Source organism: Mixophyes fleayi, chromosome 2 (assembly GCF_038048845.1).
Source record: "Mixophyes fleayi isolate aMixFle1 chromosome 2, aMixFle1.hap1, whole genome shotgun sequence".
NCBI lineage: Eukaryota > Metazoa > Chordata > Amphibia > Anura > Limnodynastidae > Mixophyes > Mixophyes fleayi.
The window spans coordinates 104960010-104983136 of record NC_134403.1 but is presented as its reverse complement, the minus strand read 5'-3'; the positions used below and the strand labels follow the sequence as shown (position 1 = coordinate 104983136).

The following is a 23127-nucleotide window of genomic DNA, read 5'->3' as shown; positions in this document are numbered from 1 at the left end:
ATGAAAACATATGTGAAGGTAAATCCTGTAGGTGTGTACACATGAAACTGTATTCTTATTGGGACTTTGTCATTACATTGGTACATAAATCACATCTGCAGTAGTTTTCTGTAGTGTGTGCCCAGCTTAACTCACAAATTGCAATCATAAAATGAAATGGGTTATTTTAAACATCTGAATAGAAAATATAATAAATCGTATCCCAATTAATGACACTGGTAAACAGCATCAAGTGTTGTAAGATGGTTGGCTTGTTCTAGCCTGTCTTAACTGAGTACTTAAACTTGTGCCTTGTTTTCTGTAAAAATTGTGCCTTAAGTAACTGTTTTTTTTCCTCTGAAGTAAATTATTTATCTTTTTATTTATTCATGTTTTCTTTCGAAGGCCACAGTATTTCAAAATAATTGAAGAGTGCGTATCCCAAATAGTTTTGCATCGAAGTGGTGTAGATCCTGATTTCACCTACAGAAAAAGATTACATGTGGATTTTAGTTACTTGCTAGGTAAGTCTTCCAAGCATTTGTTCAGCTGGATTATTGGAACTTGATTGCTGGTCTCTGACTTTTTACCTATGACCAACATGTGTATATCTGTTATTTTGTAGATGTCTGCATTGATCAAGCTAAGACTGAAGAATTTGAAGAGAAATATGTGGAAATGAACAAAAAAGTATGTACTATTTTATTCATTATTAGAATGAGAATTAGTTTTACAAAAGTCCATTTGAGATGTTACCGTCCCCATATACTTCTATAGCTGTTTAAAATGGCCTTACTTTGGCAGTATGTATTAGCCAGCTCAGTCAAAAACTGAAATGTGTTAGTTAAAATTGGAAACGTGATGATGTTATCCAACAACATGTGTATTATTTCAACTAAATAGGGTCATTGAGGACGTTCTCTGGGCATGTGTTATCCCAATTGATCAATTGCAATTGCAAGTTGATTCTTATGGAGATTGTTAGATGCGTTTCAAGTTTTAGCCCAAATTTTTACATTACATAACGTACAATGCATCTGCTGCACTTATGTTTTTAAGAATTCTGATGAGCGAAAATAGACAATAGAACCTTTGGTAAGAGACCATTTTTTTATACCACCATCATCGTTTTCCCATTCATTGTTTGTTCTACTTATCTATGTTCAAGAATCTGATTACAAATGTCCTTAAAAATGAGATCATGAAAGAATGTCTGTTATCCATAGAACCATGGAATCTTATTTTTCCTAACATGTAATCTAATATATACCCTAATTTGTCAATACCCGTAACATTGATGCATATGCAAAATATTGTTCACCATTAAGTAAACTGTAAAGTAACAAAATCTTTCTTTATGAAACTGACATCTATCGTGTCCAATTTACTTTTATCCTAAGATATAAACACAGTATGGATTTCTCAGTCTTTGGCATTTCAGTTCTTTCAATTCCCATGAATCTTGAAAACTCCACAGGATATTTCTTTTCTCAACAATGAGACAGTAATGCAGTGAAACCTCTTCATTATTGGAGATTTATTTTTACAATATGTGACTTAATCTCTTCTGTTTTTAATCTGTCTCCATGATTCAGAATGTCATGGGCATAGGGAGATGCACATTTATCTTTTATTTTGCATTTGAAGAATGAACGTGATTATTTTATAAAAGGATATAGCATAAATTCTAGGTGTCTCGCACAAAATCTGCTAATGAAACAATCTTGCAGCTAATTAACTAGGTAAACCTTCAATGTAAATGGCCCAAGACATAAGTTTAGCATTTGGAGTCAAGAGTATGTGTATGTATACTGTATATTCTATCTATCTATCTGTGAGATATGAATGTATGATTGGTTTCAGAATTCAGGCAACATGAGTCCCCAAAATTCAGATGACCATTTTGAATACTTATTCATAATGTTTTATTTTGCTTCTGCGAGTTGTCATGCTTATGTTAGTTCATGCATGCTAGCATGTGGAGGGAGATATGCCTTGTGTGTCTTCTCTGCTTACTGTTCTTTTACTTGTTTGGTAGAGTTAAGGCAGCTACTTAGGAAGTAATGGTGCTGACCTCTAACACTTTGTGCTGCAGTCAGGCCTCTCACCCAACACCATGTATAAATGACCATCGCCATGTAACGCTGGTGCTGAAAATGTTCAGTGCTACATGTGTAACTACTGGTGCTGATGGCTTTTAATCTATTATTCTTCAGCATGTATGTTGGTGGAATCTAGTGTAAGGGGAAATCATTATTTGAGTCTGCATACAGCCATTTTTACTAGGCTTCACATGCTGTTTCCGTAATTTCATCTTTATATGTCCCTGATATGACACTGTAGTACACCTGGGCCAGCAGAGACCATTTGCTTACTGTGTAAAAATTCCCTTTATAGGGTCCAGTATGTACATAAAATACTGTCATTCACACCATCATCTGACTGTAACCATGTACTTTGCATTCAGATAACAGGCTCGGTTATCTTTACATACAGTATACATGAACAGAAATAGGCTGTTTAACAGGCATGGATTTGGAAAATGACACTAGATATTTTGTACTTTTCAGTATGAAGAAGAATTTACAATTCGCCAAGAGACTCAGTCCCAATTGCAGAAAAATGAAGAAAAAATCAATGAACTTCAAGCAGAATTACAGGCTTTTAAATCCCAGGTAATGGACCATGTTAAATGAATCTATTGAATACAAGAACATGACTGTTGAAACAAATTCCACTTAATACCTTTCAAACAAGAGTAGGATTTCAGATATCTCAACACCCTCCTGGAATTGTTTACTATCAATTTTCTTATTCATAGCTTCTAGTTTATGGCTCAAAAAGTATTACAGAATGTCATTAATTAGCCATGTGTGAACTTAAATTGATCTATTTTTGTGCTAAGTCTTATGTTAATTAAATATGTTTCATTTAGGTTTTGCTCCCAGTGTCACATTTGTTGTAAGTAATTAACCACAGAGGGTAGAAACTTCAGCTTGTGGATTTGGCATTCATCACTGATCTTTGTCTCTGCACAGGAAATTATTCCTCAAGCAATCTATTTTGTTGAACCTACGGCTTTTGGTAACCTGCAGTGAAAGATAACCTGCCGTGTGGAAAGGAATATTTTCTGATAATTTTTCAATTTCAAAAAGTAAACAGATTGAAACATGACAAAATGTGTTATTTCCTTTGTAGACATGTAATGTGGTGGTTTGACAAATCTGATGTTTAGATGAATATATATAAGCTTGATTTATTTCCCTCTGCATTATATCATTTTATTATGAATATAGTATAAGTGCAAATTGGCAAATACATAGAGAATGTATTGACCTAAAACAATAATAGTGTATGAAGTGCTTGAGTCAAGTTCAGCAGTGCATTTTTAGTAAACTTGTATTTCTGTGAACCATCTACATGTGTAATATCAAGACATGCAGGTAATATGATGAAATGCAGACACTAAGGGGCATATTCAATTGTTGGCGTTATAGCCAAAGTTAATGCGCTCCGCACACTATTACCATCATTGTGCGTAAATACCGGTATTACGGTACTTTTCTCGCTGGATTTCAGCTCGCGGCTCAGGGAGCTGCGAGCTGAAATCCAGCTTACTATTAGCGTAATACCGGTAATAGTTTTTCCGCAGCGGAAACCCCAGATAATTGAATATGCCCCTAACTGTGTGTTGGCAGGCATTCACAGCAGGCAAGTTTTGTCTCACTGCTTTTTTTAATGTTAGTTTGTGGTACGTTTAATGCAGCCCTGATGTGTAACTCATAGTAAGCATTTCTAAATGTCTCCCAATTCTGTTTTTTTGTAAAGTATCTATAATTAAAGCAGCATACACACTTCACATACTTTTTTGGGAGATGGAAATCCATAGAATTGGGGATTTTTTTGATCGTTAAATATCATAATGTAGTATATGAACGTTGTCGTTTTATAGCTTTGGTTGTTGTTTCATTCTTCACATTCTATAATTCCACACGTATCCAGTTTCATATTGGGAAAACTCTAGACCAATAGCTTTGGCCAGTTGGTGTCTTAAAATTCAGCCCAGACTATTTCACACTGAGAATTGGATAGTGCAAAGTACAGGTTGCTCCAGGAGCTGGCAGGTATATCCAGGCTTTAGACACAGGAGCACGTGCTGACACAGTAGTACAATACAGACTGGGCAGCTTGAGTTTTGTAAACCTTCAAACATCATGATCTCCCTGTGAATATTTTGTACCCCTCTCCCATGAAATATTGATATTAATTACACAAGCTGGTTATGGTGTCAAACATACCTCTATGTGAGACATAACTAAAATAGGACAAGTTTTAGACATTGACTTTATTAGCATTGCTAGTGATAATGCATAGCTGAAAGGCTACATCAGACTTGCATCTAGTTTTGTGTACATGCAGTTTGAATGCACACATACAATTATATTTTTTTCCTTACACATTGAAGCTCAATATCTCCAACAAACTTACATTTATTTTGTGGGCATTTTTACATTTTCACTAGTATGTTGTAATATTGAGTCGTAACAGAGTGACAATCACGACTGTGATTTAATTGAAGGTTTAAGTGATACTACAAGAAAATTGTGACTGTGCACAGTGTATGTGTTCAGTAATGTCCTTATGAACAGAATACATAGAAATCAGTGGGCTGTACTCACGTGAACCAGCTATTCAATATGGTCAGAATAAACTGCATTATAGATGTGGCTGTTAGATTATACTAACTAGTTACACTCTACTTCAGAGCAAGGCAGCATATGTGTATGATGCAAATAATCATATCATAGTCTTGGGGCATGTTAGGGATTGGTGAATACATAACGATGCTTGCATGGTTTTAAAACACAAGCTTGTGCATCTTTGAAACCAGTGTTGTGTTTACATTTACATATGTCATCAAAGGCATAAACCAATACATTAGAGATGAGGGACATTTTTTATTACATTTCTTAAACTTTACTGTAAGTGTTCCCAGTCGTAGTGCACAGTCCACATAGCAGATTGATTTGAAAGCTATCACTTAGTGCTATTGATTGAAAGAAATACAGATTGGCATTCTAACACAAAAAATAAACTTGAGCATTGTATTGATGTCATTTTGACACTCTTATTTGTATATGATATAGTCACAATTTCATAATTATATGCTATGTATACACAGAGTTACTGGTGTTTGAGAAATATATTTTTCAGCATATATAGAATTGTTCACATAGTTTAAAACATCCCAAAACTCGTTATTTTCACTTATCTCACTATTTGCATTTGACAATTGGTACTGAAAAGAAAAAAGAAAAAGAAAAAAGTTCTATCGCACTAGTTTATCATCTAGAAGTATAACCCCAATGAGTATGTTATCATTTTATTAAATTTATATATATCAATCTGGGGGTGCCACCTAAACTTTAAATGTAGACATTATAGAGAAGGAAAGAGAGAAAGTTGTATTGTAGGTGCACTGATACTTTCTAATGATCGTATTTTATTTATAAAATATAACTTTTATTGGTGTTGGTTAAAATGAAGCGAAATATATATTAAAAGGAATAAAAATACTCGCTATCTGTTTGTATATTCTCTGTTAATGTTTGGGCTTATGCTGTTCTAAATGGTAGTAGCGTCACAGTAGTTAGTTTAGCAAGTATGCTTATTGTTCATGGCCACTCCTTTATACCATTCCCTTAGTATTAGGTTAAGCTGTAGTGCTACTTATAAATGCCAAGTATAACAATTAGCACATAAGATTTGATAATCTTAGAGGAAATGCATAATACGGGGAGTGTATTGCTAACTACCTATGAATACCACCGAACTAGCTCTGGGTATATCGGGGTATAATTGCAGCTGCCAGTTAAAGAGAAATCAGATAAACGGATAGCGAGGACGCCGACGCGCGTTTCGCTATGGTCTGCTTTGTCCAAGGACAAAGCAGACCATAGCGAAACGCGCGTCGGCGTCCTCGCTATCCGTTTATCTGATTTCTCTTTAACTGGCAGCTGCAATTATACCCCGATATACCCAGAGCTAGTTCGGTGGTATTCATAGGTAGTTAGCAATACACTCCCCGTATTATGCATTTCCTCTAAGATTATCAAATCTTATGTGCTAATTGTTATACTTGGCATTTATAAGTAGCACTACAGCTTAACCTAATACTAAGGGAATGGTATAAAGGAGTGGCCATGAACAATAAGCATACTTGCTAAACTAACTACTGTGACGCTACTACCATTTAGAACAGCATAAGCCCAAACATTAACAGAGAATATACAAACAGATAGCGAGTATTTTTATTCCTTTTAATATATATTTCGCTTCATTTTAACCAACACCAATAAAAGTTATATTTTATAAATAAAATACGATCATTAGAAAGTATCAGTGCACCTACAATACAACTTTCTCTCTTTCCTTCTCTATAAAATTTGACAATTGGTGCAAGGTTATGCTTCCATGGAAAGGTGTCTAGTTGTAATGTGGCATAATTGTATACCAATATGTTCTTCATCTCTTTATATTTATTCTGTCTCGCATACAAGTGACAATAAATATTTACAAATGGCAAGTATTTATCTTTTATTTTGTTGATAAATGTGTGTTTTCTCCCTTTCAAGTATGGTATCCATATTGAACCTGGAAGTGTACTGCAGAAAGGATCTGGTAGTTTGCTACTTTCTGGCATTCCTAAGCCTCCGCAGCCACCAGCAACGACGTCAGTTGGACTTATGCCTCCTCCGCCTCCACCTCCTCCACCACCTCCTCCCCCTCCTCCTTTTGCCATGGCCGGTAGACCACCAGGTGCACCACCTCTGCCTGGATTTTGTGCAGGACAGCGTTCCCCTCCTTTGAAGTCTCTTCCATTTGGCTTAAAGCCTAAAAAAGAATTCAAACCAGAAGTCGGAATGAAGAGACTTAATTGGCAAAAGGTAAATTATATATGTTAACTTTTTCTTTTTCTTTCAGCTATACATCATAATATTGAGATCATGTTTAGCGACATTTATTTAGGCTGAAAATTTTTGATCATGCCTGCCAAGTCTTGACACAGATGAAGTTTCGATATATGCTGAAATCATTTAATATTTATTCATAAATTCTCAAGGAGAGTCCATGTGGATTTAACAGCATTGTTATATCTTAGGCAGGAAATTACATATGCACTCAAGCACTTTCTTTGCATGAGTGGAATAACGATCACATGACATGACAAACCTTTTGAATCCAAGGACACAGTCACCTATTGTAGTTAAGCATGAATAAATCCATCTGCTTGCTAATGCTGGTGTAGTGCTTCATAAACCTAGTCTCAGTATTGTAAAACAGCTGCATGTCTGCTAACACTGAAGAATATAGCTTGAATATTTGTAGAAAAAAGTGTCAGTGCTGCTGGGATATTGGTTTTAGTTCTTGATGTATGGCGTTTCCAGTTTCATTTTCTGAGGAGCCTTTCAGAAATCTTTAGTTTTTGTATTTGCGTTTATTTTTGGAAAGCTAAATATTTTCTGTCCTCCATCAATGTGTGGTGTTGTCAAAAGACTGAGTGCCAAGCTCATTATCATTCATAATTTATACATTGTTTTAAAAAATATATTGTTTTATTATTGCTACTTAAAAATGTATTTACTTGTATACAGATATGGGGTATTTTATCTGGACCCGGACCTTTATTCCAAGGTGTAAAATGACTGTGCGCTATTGCTATGTTCAGCCTGAAATGTTATCTGTTATGTTATGTGAGGATTACTAGAACAATATCCATACCTTTTGTATGCATATATAGTGCTATAAATGTGTGAATGCACTTTGATGACTAATGACTACTTTCTAATGCACTGTGACTGCGTAATAGGGCCTATTCTAGTCCTGTTCACTCGGTGGGTTGGTGCTTTCCTGTTCCTCCATCAGGCTGGAACCAGGCAGTTGACAACCTCTGGTTCCTTTTAGTGTGACATTTGATTCAGCTCAAAGGCATGTGATCAATAAAACACAGTAATCAATATGTGCGCCGTGTTTCATATTTCCGAAGCATAACTTCCCCATTGAAGTTGATAAGGAATCCCAGCAACATTATCATGTCACCATGACTGCTTGCAGAGAGACACAAACTGTATCTTTTTTACACTGCTACAGCATATGTTTGTGTAATAAATAAAGAGAGAAAATCCAGAAAATGGCTAGATAAAATGTCAGTCCTTCCAACTCCCACCCCAAGACATACACATACCCCTGCAACCTCTTATGACCTTGTCTCTACCTTTGCGGGCCGGTGGACCACTACCACCACATCTACCTGGATTGTGTGTGTGTGTATAGACAGATATATATATATATATATATATATATATATATATATTCGCAATCCTGCTTGGAAATATTTACACTGAAACTATTTGACAACTGCTAAGCCTTGACACAGGTAGTTTTAGAAATATTCTGAATTCATTTCATATTCACAAATAATTTTTTTAAGGAAGGCTCGTGGGGATTCACCCATGTTGTATCCTAGGGAAATCAAATATGAAGTATTTTCTTTCTTTCCATGAGTGTAATAACTATCAAATGACAACTGTTTTGAGCCCAAGGACACAGTTTCCTATTGCCACGAGGGAGAGATAATACATGCACTAATACTAATTGTGTTAAAGTTACACATAATTTATATTGTCCACCAGATTAATTTCTTTAAACAAACACTACCTTTTAAGTGGTGACTGAAAAAGATGAAATTGTATGTGTGTTTTCTTTTCCAAGCTATTTTCCCCCAACTTTCTCCAACATGCAATCTTACATAATATCCTGTAGTTGTTTTATCTCCTGGCTGGGTAGGATTATAGCTGTTACAATAAACATCCTTCCCAGATGGCTATATTTCTTCAAGGCTTCCCCAGTTGCAACTCCCTATCCTTATTATCCTTATTAAATTAAATTGTTAAATACATTACCTCCTTTTCTCAGGTAATATTTTGAAGATATCTATTGTTTGAAAGGAGTCTCCCTAATATAAAATCATACTATCTGGCATCTCATTTTTCCTAAGTGGCTGCATATGTTAAGGCGCAACCTCTTGGCTCAATATTAAATCCAGTTTACTCAATTTTCCTCACCTCACCCTCCTGTGTGGCTTACCCTAAAAGCAAAGACCCCCTGATACCAAATTACTTCCAACACTTAAATTTTCAATCAGACCCTGGACCTATAGTTGTTAAAACTAAATATTACCTTCTTGCTCCCTCTCCCGAATCCCATCTTGAGCAATCCTTCCAGGATCGACCACAGCCATGTTCCGCCACTGAAAAAAAAGATACAGGAAAGAAAGAAAGTCCTTGTTGAACTATAGCATATGGTTGGAGTGTTGCTTAAATGGTTAGGTAAGGATTCCCTTCTCACTGTACTACAAACAGCTGCAACTCCTCCAATATATTTAAGTAGTGTTTTAAGGACATCTTATAAGGATCAGCAAGCTTTGAATTGCTGAAATATCACTGTCTTCTGTGGTAGTCATTTAAACGTACGTATGTACTGTAAAATCTGAATAAGCTAAACAGCTACACTGCAAAATGACTTAATTTACTATGGACATACTGAAAATGGCACTTTTAAAGCGGCAATACTTGTACCCCACGCCTGTATTCCATTATACATGGCACGGGGTCCAGGTATTGCTGCTTTAAAAGCGACATTTTCAGTATGTCAATAGTAAATTATGTAATTTTGCAGTGTAGGTGTTTAGCTTATTCAAAATTTACAGTACACTGTTATATCAAGCTTCGGAAAAACATCATGTCTTATATTGTAAGTAGTCATTTTGTTATTGTAGGGCTTATAGCCATCGTTATTGTCCAGTCATTTGAAACAATGTCTGCTTTCCAGTCTCCATTCTCCTGTACCCCACCCACTGTCTTTACCACTGTGTATGAATGAACCAAGCCACAATGTGCATTTCTGCAAATCTCCAATCATTGCCTGTTCATGTAGTTAGATGTATTCCTTTCGAACATGGGAACCAGCAGCGGAAGAGTGCAGCATATATTTGGTTAAGTATAAACACTCCAGTTATTTCATGTCAAAGGTTGTGTTGATTAATACACAGCCTTTGATGTATATTCAAATAGCGTGTTTACTCAGTTGTCCTTGCTTAATCATTTGCTTTATCTGTATGAGCAGGGCATTAAATTGGACTAAGAGAATGTATTTTTTTTCTCAAACCACCATCCATGGCAACATTCCCTGAAATGTCTTTTAATAATCACAGGTCTTTTCTTGGCATACTTTTGTCTCCGAATGTTATTTTTTGAAGGTCTACTTAAAAGTTATAGTTTGTTGACCATAACCTACAGTTTTAACCTAAAGTCCATGCAGTACTTCCTAGGTTTTGCTAATTAATTCCAGCAATTCATCAAAAGTTATTTTTCAACCATAATTCCCATTATTGACCTCATCAGAAAAGGGTCTAATTCTAGCCTTTGGCTTCCAGAAAGAAGTGTCTGCCTTGCAGTTTCTTAGAGGCTTTTTTTTTTTTTTTCATCTCAAGTGCAGAGATATCCCTGATAGTGCCCTGCATTTATTTTATGTTGTTGACTACTTGATTGGTATAGGACCAAGCTCATTGTAAGGCATTCATCTAGCATATATCATCTGTTTTGTTTCTTCAATTTACAATACTTTCCATGGTTTTCAAATTCTGGCAGACCTTCTGTAAATAATTAAATATTAAAATGGATTTTTCAGGCTAATGAACCAATGGAGATGCTCAATCTGGTGTTCTCTGCTCACCTAGCTTACTGTGCTGATTAAATTCTTTGTATGGAGTTTGCACATATACATGTTTGTGAAACTAGAAACACAAACAATTTCTCATAGTCTCTGGTACCCATAGTAAATTCCCACTGTCAGTCTCCACTCCTTCTTACTATCCTGCAGTTAATTTTCCATATCTGATCTCCAAATTTTCTGCATTGCAATCTATGGTGATGTTATAAATGTCTCTCTTTATCACAAAACATATGTTGACCAATAATAATAACCTGCGTCTCTGCTACACCTTAGAGACAATGTTAGACCCAAAGTACCTACTCGTAAGCTTGCACCTGTATTAATTTGACAGTAAAAGTTTTTGAAACACATCAACCTTGTTTCATTCTGGCTTAAGTTTTTCCTAGTCTAAACATTGGCAGCATTTCCTTTCTTCGCAAGATAATTTTATTAATCATTTTGCGTTTTGTAAATTTCTCCCTTAGACACTCAACAGGAGTTTAAATGAAAACAACTCTTTTACTAACCAAATTTCCATCATGACTGGAAGGACTGTGTTTCACAAGAGAGATCTTCAATTAGTTGCCCTGTTTATACATTCTCCTCTTATCAATAGCTTCCATATATGATAACCATTGAAGTCTGGTAGAGGTTGCTCCTGGTAATCCATAATAGACTAGGGTACTTTCGTATGCTACTGTCTTTCAGTGGTTTCCCACAAAGTTCTCTTGCTCTCAGCGCCAGGCATCCATCAAAGTGCTTCCAGCACTGGAAGCCACAGAGACGATTTTTGACATTTATATGTGATGTGTATTCCTCCTGTCCTTTTATCTGGTTATAATGTCAGGCTCAGAAGTGCTCTCCGGTTACGGCACCATAAAGGCCACCTATGCATTGTTTTATTGTTTGTTGGGTTTTATTCAGCGCTGCTAGTCTTAACACCTGTTTCTTCACCGTCCCTGTTTTCTTGGGACCCAGAACTTTGACTTATTTTTCTTATCTTTTGGGGGTTTTTTTTTGGTTTTTTTTTTTGGACCTTGTACCTATACTGTCCATCCTGACTGATGGTATCTCTGACATGATTAGGAACATCCTGTGCATGTCTTTCTCTAATGCCAAACAACACCTCTCAGGGGTCCCTGGTGAATACTGGATATCCTTTAGACAGTTGCTAGTGGCACAGTGGATCCATGTGCATTTCCTGTGATCAGCATCTACAGCCATATCTTCTAAGTGCATACATTGTGATTTTAAATGTATAAAATGTAGCTTGCATGGCTGTAATTTGGCGGTGATGGACATCACATAATGATATGCAATTTCAATAAAAATATTTCCAGTTTTGCGCATGGAAGTTTAAAAAAAATGATCGATTTAACTAAAAGAAACAGACGTATTAGATGGATTTTCTGCATTTTCATTCTGTTCACATTTTTTCCCTTTTAACTAACAGTCTTTTATCAGCTCTGCCTTAAGCAGATTAAAATTTTCCTTTGACAACAGACATTTGTCATAAGCAATGTTGTTTTAAAAAGTCAAAAGCCTACTAGCTCAGACAATCACTAACTACAGAAGATTGTTTAAATATGACTAGGAAATTGACTGCATCCGGGAGATATGTGCCATTTGAAATTAAAATATATCTATTTTAATAGTTTTTATAATAATTATTGCATATGACTATTTAAACTTTGTGTGCGTTTTATTGTATGAGTCCTTATTACAACATATCTTCAATTTTCAGATTAGACCAAATGAAATGACTGAGAATTGTTTCTGGCTGAATGTGAAGGAGGAAAAATATGAAGATACAGATTTATTTGGTGAACTTCAAAATACATTTTCATGTCAAAGAAAAGGTAAGAATAACAAAACTCCCAAGAATAAAGACATTTTTTTTTTTTATATTGCAATCTGGATTAGGGTTAAATTAGATTACACCATTAAAAGATCCACTAAATTACTGCTTAGTTAGTTCTTTTCATAGTGCTGAAGTAACTATAATAGACAGTGTCCTGCATGTTTGATTTTAAACTCATCCTCTTATTAATGTCTTCCATCCCTGCTTCTACTGCCTCCTGCTCACCCTTTCTCTGTCATTCTGCTTGTCTGTCCCTCTCCACTAGATTGTAAGCTCTTAGAAGCAGGGCCCTCTTTCCTCCTGTCTTCATGCCTTTACTGTCATAACCACCTGTACTCTCATGGTAACCACCACCAGCCTGGTCACACTCACTGTTGAAGTCTCTCCTGGCCAACAGTGTTAAATAAAATGTTTGTTCTGAAGAAGAGTATGTCTTAGAATTACCTTATTGAGACTATTGTGTAGATGAATAGGTTAACAAGAATGGCAGTTGAGAAGATATCCCACACAGTAGTAAAACAAAAAACTTCTAAGGACTATGTTGAAGGAGGGAGAGTTACAGGAAGGGTGGAAGAAGGGCAGCATGTTGTGTAATACTGCCACATGATTGGATGTTGCTGACTCCCAATCACATAATGCCTTCTTCCACCAGGTATGCCCACTCCTTCAGCCTCTACCATCTTATTATGTTTGTTTACGATTGCATTTCCTTATGGTTTCAAACACTTTTTTTGCTTGTGACTCCTAAATAAAATGAAAGCTCCCAAAAGATGCAACATTACTGGAGAAAGGGGTACATGATTTGTCTTCCTTAAATAATAAGAGCCAACAGAGAAAATGCTTTTGTGTGATCTGCATTATTGATTTTATAATGACAAAAGTACATTAAGCAAAGACTAGTAATCAGTGTACATCTATAAAATATGACTTACCACTACCCAGCTACATGCTACCACAATGCCACATCCAACACAAATTGTCTCCATGCGAAAAGAAACCTAACACTGTAAAGCACTAGTATTTAGCAACTTGTATATGGTGGTTGAGATTTTCCACAGTTTTTCAAATAAGTTGCTGTGCAAGCAGATTGAGGGGCCCATGTTTATTCAGTATCTTTCCCACAAATCGCTCACACCAGCATTGTGCCATTTATTGGGACCAGGTCCTAGTCCATCTGAATGATAGACTCTAGATACATAACAGAGTTTACACCTGTCATATGTTGCATCATTGTGTGATTTTCTGGTGCGTTTAGTGGAAGAAATCGTACATTTCATTCAGTAACTGATTACACAATCATTCTGGGACATGGCCAGAGTATCATTAAGTTACACATTTAACTGTACATTCTTATTTCTGTTTGATAACATACAATACTGTTTGAAATCGCCTCATTTCTGTTGATAAATGTAATTTTACTTCATGTCTTTGCTTACAAAGTAAATGCAGGTTCAGATATGGTGTTCCTTTGCCTCATATGCTCCAGTATCCTCTCAGAGGTATCTAATCATGATAGTTATGAAGCACAATGTCTTTTTCACTGAAACGCTGTTGTCTATTGAAATACAGCTCTAGAACCACCAATAAAAGTTTATATTTTACTTCTACATTTGTTGTCCTGTAGTGCCCAATGCAATTGTCTCTGTATATTTAGTGAAAACTATTGATTTACCTCTTTGTATAGTATAATACTCCTATATCCTTAATTGGTAAATTCAAGCACCTTGCAGAAAGGATGAGCCACAGCTATTTCTTCTCCACAAATGCACTTGTCTTCAGGTTTCATCCTATACTCTCAATAGGACCAGTTTTGTGATTCAGTGTCATATTTCCAGGTAGTCTGCAAGTCATGTAGCAAAAAGCTCCATCACTATGCACTCTCATGATTGCTAGAAGACATAAATGAAACCAAACCGTATTTTCGGCAAGAATTTGAAACGTTTGAGAGGGCTGGAACTAGTGGTAGAAATGTGGACTCTCTTTTACTCTAAACATTAATCTTCATTCTGCTCATCGAGCCACACTTTGTTTTGTGAGGGTGTCTTTTGAGAGTGATTTGCAAATTAGATCATTTGGTCACATTGATTGAAAAGCAAGGAATTGTGCTGTACACACCATGTGTGCTTTGTAAACGAGGCACACTGGGTGCAGGAGCCAGACATTTCTACATAGTGTCAGCCTGACCTGGATGCATTGCCAGTCTATAGCTATACTCAAGTTGTTTAGAATTATTTGGAAATTGTGCAATATTACCAAACTATCTTCATTGCCACCTTTTTTATAGTCTGTTTTGCAAAGTACTTTCTAGTGATTTGGACAGGAAAAAGTATACAGACAGAACCCCATATATATCTTCATGATTCTCTCTAAGTGCTTTTTTGTCTTTAAATTCTGTGCAATATGTTTTTCACAACCCACGACAGTCATACATTATATATACATTTCTTTGTTGTCTGAGTTTTTACCGCATATGTAAAAACTACCAAGCAACATCACGCAAACATACATGGATCATTCATAACATTAAAATCACTGATAAGTGAAGGAAGTAAAATTGATTATATCATTACAATGGTACCTGTCAAGGGTTGGGATATTTTAGGTGGCAGTTCTTGAATTTGATGTGTTGGAAGCAGAAAAAATGGGTGAGCGTAAGGATCTGAGCAACTTTGACAAGGGGTAAATTGTGATGGGTAGACTACTGTGTCAGAACAGATCTTGTGGGGTGTTATATGTTTGCAGTGTTTAGTACCTACCAAAAGTGAACTGGTGACTGAGTCATGGGCACCCAAGGCTCATTGATGCGCGTGGGGTCCAATCTCGAAAAAGAGCTGCTGTAGCCCAAATTGCTGAAAAAGTTGATGCTGGCTGTAATAGAAAGGTGTCAGAACACACAGTGCTGCAGCTTGTTGCATATGGGGTTGTGCAGCCACAGACCGATTATATTGCCTATGCTGACCCCTGTTCACCGCAGAAAGTGCCTACAATAGGCACATGAGCTCCAGAACGGGACCATATAGCAATGGAAGAAGGTGGCCTGGTCTGATGAATCACGTTTTCTTTTACATCATGTGGATGGCAGAGTGTGCACATGCTTCGTTTACCTGGGGAAGAGATTGCACCAGAATGCAATGTGGAAAGAAGGCAAGCCGGTGGAGGCAGTGTGACGTCATGGCAATGTTATGCTGGGGAACCTTGGGTCCTGGCATTCATGTGGGTTTTACTTGGACAAATACGACCTACCGTAACGTTATTGCAGACCATGGCCTTCATGGCAACTGTATTCTCTAAAGGCAATTACCTCTTTCAGTATTCAGCAGCACAATGGCCTAGTGGTTAGCACTTCTGCCTGACAGTGCTGGGTTCATGAGTTCAATTCCTGACCATGGCCTTATCTGTTTGGGGTTTGTTATGTTCTCCCTGTGTTTGCGTGGATTTCCTCCGGGTGCTCCGGTTTCCTCCCACACTCCAAAAACATTTTGGTAGGTTAATTTGCTGCTCTCAAAATTAACCCTAGTCTCTCTCTGTCTGTCTGTGGGCGCATGTTAAGGAATTTAGACTGTAAGCTCCAATGGGGCAGGGACTAATGTGAATAAGTTCTCTGTACAGCACTGCGAAATCAGTGGCGCTATATGAATAAATGGTGATGATGATAATGCACACTGCAGAATTGTTCAAGAATATTTTGAGGAACATAATAAAAAGTTCAGGGCTTTGACATGGTCTCCAAATTCTCCAGATCTTAATCCGATTGAGCAGCTGTGGGATGTGCTGGAAAAACAAGTCCAATCCATTCAGGCCCCACCTCGCAATTTACAGAATTTAAATGATATTCTGGTAACATCTTGGTGCCAAATACCACAGGACACCTTCAGAGGTCTTGTGGAATCCTTACATTGATGGGTCAGAGCTGTTTTGGCAGCACGAGGGGGACCTACATAGTTTTAGGCAGGTGATTTTAATGTTGTGGCTGATCAGTGTATATTTGGTTTTGTTTCTGTATGTAACTTATTATCTAGAATGTTTCTCACTTGCACAATGATTGATCCTTATTTTTTTCCCTAGCAATTACATGATTTAATTGTACTAAAACATATATTCATAGTTTAAATTTAGTATTAAGATTTTTGTATGCATTTTACAAATATCACAAGATGTCACTCTTGTTCCTGCTGCTAGAATAGAACGTTTTTCTTCTTCCCTGTCTCTGTTTCTGCGTACTATGGTTTATATCTTTAGTTCATCCACTTAAGTAGTTCAGTGCCACAATGACACACATGTTGACCTTAGATCAGTCATTGTGTGATATTGCATTCGTCTCCTTTTATTGAAGAGCATCAGCCAGCATTACCAATACCAAGCCATTTCTTACAGAGAAATTGGAATTTAATAAATTTAGAATTCACTTTGAAAATTAATTATAAGTGCATGTTCTCTGAGCATGGGCATATTAGAATGTAGTCTCTGAGCTGAATTCCTCATGAATATACTTGCCATTATAATACTGCCATTCATGGAGCTGCAGCAGAATTCTTTTGAAAGAAATCCAGTCTATTAGGAAACATATCCCCCTCATATCCAGTCTTGCAATCTTTCACTTTCTACCCGTTATGAATTAGATCTGTTAAGATTACATTTTGAATGCTAAATGTAGATGTAAAGTTTATCTTACTTTTTAGGGGAAACTGACCCATGCAATTTGTGTGTAATATGTGAACATGATTAGGCTTTAGTTTTGCTTTATTTTAAAAAAAAGAAAGCAAAAAAAAAAAGTCCAGGGTATTAGTTGAGTTGTTGTACATTTCTGTGTTTCCTATGCCATTTAAAGGTTTGGTTATTGTGCTAATATTTGCTTCTCAACGCAGGAATAATTAGCACAATACTTCCTGCAAATTGTGATAATGTTTGTCCTTAATTTTGGCAGAATCTATTGAGGTAATCAATAATACAATAAAATTGATTTTGCAGGTGTAAGCTAAAACCAATATGTGATCAGTAATACCAGTCTGCAAAGAAACTTGTTTTAAACACTACATAATGCCAGCAAATGGGTGTGATTAGTGTCATTGTAATCTGTTTCTTGTAGTTTTAATGTACTTTTCATTAGGTTTCAGTGCATATAAAATGCATTGAAATATGAAGTGAATAAAACAAGTAAAATTTAGACCATTGATCTCAGCAGCATTATTTTCACATTTTTGCAAAGTTTGAGTAAATACAATGATTCATAGTTTTCTTTTACAATTCAAATATTTCTGGGGCAGATCATTGTAACCAGGTGCCATTATTAACAGCCAGATTTGCTGGTGCAAATCTCCCTTTTATGATGTTATCACTAATTTCAATAATAGCCTGATGTCAGTACATGTATAGGTAGAGGTTGCCACACCTCTACCTACAGAGCATATGAAAATAACACCTACTAAAAATATAGCACTCAACTTCTTGGCAAAATGAGTATACAGTATATCAACCAAAAATTAAAAGTTATAGGAAGTGTATTTGTAGATCACTGGGCAATAATCATTTACACATTTATTTCATAACATATCCTTGCTCTAAACCACACCATTTATCACAGATACCACTTAAAACCTGTAAACCTCATAACCGTTAAATCTGTTCCGATTACACCACAGATAATCATTTACGAATATTAAACTGAAAATCAATCCCTTCTGTTAGAATAATAATGTGGAAGCATTTTGGAATTATCAGATGAAACACTTCATAGCTGAATGATTGTATATACCAATACATTTTTTCACTGTGTGTGTGTATATGTATGTATATATATATATATATATATATATATATATATATATATATATATATATATATATATATATATATATATATATATATATATATATATATATATGTGTGTGTGTGTGTATATGTGTGTGTGTGTATGTATATGTATATATATATATATTATATATAATTCCCTGTTATTAATCTCGGCTGACTTAGAGCTGCATGATTGGTGATCTACAAATGAGAGCATTATACAATATTTTAGATTCTATAAAACAGAATCAATCTTTATTGTCTTGTTAACATGGATATCACACACTGTTTTCTTAACTGCAATAGTTTGTATTGAGTTTATAAAGTAAAGCAAAACGGACATATAAATGTATGCTGATTACAATCAGTAATATCAGAAATGTGTACAATCAACATTGTTGAGATATAACAAAAACATCATTGAGAAATACAAAACATAATCCAGAAATAGATAGGGTGGGCGGGGGGAGCAAGGGATGGAAGGGAGGAGACCTATTTAGTGGCAGGCAGCATATCAAAGGGGCACATTTGGAAACGACAGAACAGTAAGGCTCAGGGAGGCTAGTACTAATGGCCAGATTTTGTGAAATTTATCTGGTTTAAAATATATGCTGTGTACCATCTCAATCATCATCTCCGATTGGTTGATGCACTTAGACATTTTCTAAATGTTCTGAAAGATTGTCTCCCAATCCTCTACCGAGACAGTGATCCCCAAGTCAGGTTCCCAAGTAGTCTGGACCGGCAGGATGCGAGCACCAATGGGGGACAAAAGGGTCTTGTACCATATTCAAATGCCACTCACGTGGGAAGAAGAAGAAAACTATAACCACACATGGGGGGGGGGGAGTAGGCTTCAGTGCTGGGGAATGTGACCGGTAAGATTGCCCAGCATCAGATCTGGAGATAATTATAAAAATGACGGGCTATTATGTTGTACTTGTAGCTGGGAAATGGGAGAAAGTGAGCCGCTTTCCAGAAGATCCTGCATTCACCCAGCACCTTGTCTGTGCCATAAATCAAGACGGAAATATGTGATCATTTGTGATGGGGCAATGGTATAGAGATTAGAGGAGGTGACTGGAGAATCTGGTGATAAGAGCATCATCCGAAACAATGAGAGATTTTGAACTCACCCCTTTCCTCCAAAAGTGCTCTAGCACTGCTGTACGCCTCTGGAGGAAATCTCGTTCCCTGGCCGACTTCCTTAACTTTAAATTCATCATATCTTCTTTCTGCTCTGTCCTCTCCCTCGCTAAACAATCCTTAAGTCCCTCATTTCTTCTCAGTCCTCCAATCCCCGCCGCCCCTTTGCCACCTTTAGCTCCCTCCTCTCCCCCCACCCCCTTCTGTCCCACCTTCCCTCTCCGCTTCTGATTTTGCCACCTTTTTCGCTTCCAAAATTGAGGTCATCAGACTGAACATCTCCTTCTCCCGCCTCCCTCTTCGTTTCACCTCCCTCCAACAACCAACTCTGGTGCTCCTTCTGCCCTACAACTGGTGAAGAAATTTGCTCCCTTATTCTTTCATCTCCACCCTCTACCTGCCCTCTTGATCCCATCCCCTCCCACCTCCTTCGCTGTCTCTCTCCCACTGCCTGCTCTTACCTCACGCACCTTTTCAAGACAACCTATCACTCTCCTCTGGTGTAGTACCCTCCTCATTTAAACATGCTCTTATCTTTCCTATGCTCAAAAAAACCCAATCTCGACCCCACTTCTCTTGCTAATTATCGCCCTATCTCACTTCCCCCCCCCTCCAAATTACTCAAGCGGATCGTCTGCAGCCGCCTAACCAGGCACCTCTCGGACAATTCCCTCATTGACCCCCTCCAATCCGGCTACCGCTCCCTCCATTCTACCGAAACTGCCCTGGCCAAGGTTACTAATGATCTCCTATCAGCCAAATCCACGGGTCACTTCTCCCTACTCCTCATCCTCGACCTCTCCGCAGCCTTTGACACCATGGACCACCCCCTCCTGCTGCAAACTCTTCTCTCTCGGCCTCTCTGGTTCTGTCCATGCCTGGTTCACCTTATACCCCGCTAACTGCTCCTTCTCTGTATCTACGTCTGGTCCTACCTCCTCCCCTACCCTCTCGCTGTAGGAGTTCTGCAGGTCTCCGTTCTCGGCCCTCTACTCTTTTCGCTCTATACTTCCTCCCTTGGTGCTCTCATCTCCTCCTTTGGTCTTCAATATCACCTTTATGCTGACAACATTCAACTCTACACCTCTTCTTCTGATCTTTCCTTCACCCTCCTCGCTCGGGTATCTGACTGCCTCTCTGCCATCTCCTCTTGGATGTCAGAGCACTTTCTCAAAATTAACATCTCTAAAACTGAACTCATTGTCTTTCCTCCGCCCAGCCTCCCATCCCCCATGACCTATCCATTGTCGTCAACAACACCACCATCTCCTCTGTCACCCAACTCCGCTGACTGGGTGTCCCTCTCGACTCCTCTCTCTATTTTTACACCCCACATTCATTCCCTTGCCCATGCCTGTCACTTCCAACTATGCAACATCGCCCGCATCCGTCCCTTTCTCTCTCAGGAGACCACCAAAACTACTATCCACGCACTCATCTCCCGCCTCGATTATTGTAACCTCCTCACTGACATCCCCCGCTCCCGTCTCCTCTCCCTTCGCTCTATACTCAATTCGGCCGCAAGACTCCTCTTCCTCTCACGCCGCTCCTCCTCTGCCTCCCCTCTCTGCCTTGCCTTACACTGGCTCCCCTTCCCCTACAGAAGTCTCTTAAAACTTCTCACCACCACTTACAAGGCTCTCTCCCACTCTACTGCCCCTTATATCTCTAACCTCCTCTCCATTCACACTCCTGCCTGCTCCCTGCGCTCGGCCAATGACCGCCGCCTCTCCTCCACTCTGATCACCTCTTCCCACTCCAGAATCCAAGTCTTTTCCTGTGCGGCCCCCCTTCACTGGAACGACCTCCCTCACTCCATCCGTCTGTCTCCTACTCTGTGCTCCTTCAAACGTGCACTCAAAACTCACCTCTTCCTCAAAGCCTACCCCCCATCTCCTCCGCTCATTCTCCCCTTGCCTCCACTGGCTCCTCTTGTGCCTGGTCTATTTACCCCTCCTCAGGATGTAAGCTCGCATGAGCAGGGCCCTCTTCCCTCCTTTCTCCTCACCTGTTCTTCTGCTCCGTATTTATTGCATTAGCCTGCCTGGAGTTTCTGAAGTATTGGTACTTTTGTTTATTGTCCTGTACTGTTTCACCCTGTATAGTCTACTGTTTGTACTGTGTACCGTGCTGCTGAAATCATGTGGCGCCTAACAAATAAATGATAATAATAATATTACGGAGGGTAGTTACAGAAATTGGTCTGCTAGGCGTATCTAACCAAAGAAGGTCTGCCAACAGGAATGGAGAGGAATTGTGGTGCACAGTGGTAACCCAAGGTTTGAGTGGGGAAGGGGCCTGCCAATCTCTGAGTTGGTCTAGTAAAGGCACGGATTTATGAGCTTGTTATTTAGGCGTAGCTAGACCTCCTTGCCTCTCAACTTAGAGTGGAACCTTTGATCTCTAGAGAGCCTAGGACATTTATTACACCAGATAAAATTAAATGCTATAGTATAGAATTAATTTAGGAGAGACCTAGGAACCAGGTAGGGGATAGAGCAGAAGAAATATAGGGTCTTGGGAAGCAACATCATTTTCAGGGCAGCCACTATCCCCAGCCAAGAGAATTCGTAGTTTGTCCAAAGTTTAGTGTGTCAAACGGTCTGAACAGCGGTTGGTAATTGCACTCAATGACCGAAACAGCATCCGGGGGGATTCATATGCCTATACAAGTGTTGCACCATTGGAATTAATATAGTGACTTTAGGGACTGGAAACAGTCCTGTGTAAGGGCGACCCCCAGTGCCTAATATCACATACTTGTAATATATATTAAAATTACAACCTTAATTCCTTTATACATCTGAAAATTATGTCATGCCAAGATCACCTGACCATACTGTGAAAAATCAAACATGACCTGCAAATAGTTGCTAAACAACAGCTAGTCAAAATTGTGCCATCTATTTTCGTATGAAAAAAACTGATTCACCCCCAATGTCTGTCATTCGCTGCAGATATAATCAACAATTCTGTCTCTGCTATAATGTGATAGCATATAGTATGAGCACAGTTATGGCTGACTCCCAATCACATGATTTATTGGACCAATGAACCCACTCTAGAGCTTTATAGTCTGCATTCATTACCATGGTAATCAGTGACAATTAAAAGGAATCGGGGTGCTATTGCTAAGTGAATGCTGCACCTCATAAATAAATAGACCAAACAAGCAATAAGAGGGCACAAAATAAAAGATGAAAAAGTATATAATACTGCTTCCATATATAAATTGAAATTGATAGTTAGTCTAAGCAGACTATATGCAAATTGTGATTTCATCATGCTGGTTTCAACGCTACTTTTTCCCAAAAGAGCTATAATCATTAAGCCCACAATGTGAGTCTGTCAATGGTTTCCTGCTTATAAATCAATGTCCATTTATATATGGAAGCAGTATTGTATACTGTTTCATCTTTTATTTTGCGCCCTCTTATTGCTTGCATGGTAGTCAGTGGTTGAAGTGGGGGTGTGTACATACCACCGTTTCTCCAAATTCTCAAATCCTCATAGTATTTTACACACCGCCACTTCTAAATTACCACCTCGATCGCTGATGGTAGTGAAAACAAAGATCC

The 23127-nt window shown here is 37.9% G+C and overlaps 1 protein-coding gene across 1 annotated transcript in view; it reads left to right on the top strand.

Moving 5' to 3' along the window:
* Positions 1-23127, top strand: part of DIAPH3 (diaphanous related formin 3) — a 503156-nt gene that overhangs the window by 249001 nt on the left and 231028 nt on the right. Inside the window, exons 13-17 of the mRNA XM_075199796.1 lie at positions 385-503; positions 605-669; positions 2550-2654; positions 6615-6926; positions 12497-12611. Of these exons, the coding sequence (XP_075055897.1) occupies positions 385-503; positions 605-669; positions 2550-2654; positions 6615-6926; positions 12497-12611 (716 nt within the window). The remainder of the gene's footprint in view (positions 1-384; positions 504-604; positions 670-2549; positions 2655-6614; positions 6927-12496; positions 12612-23127) is intronic.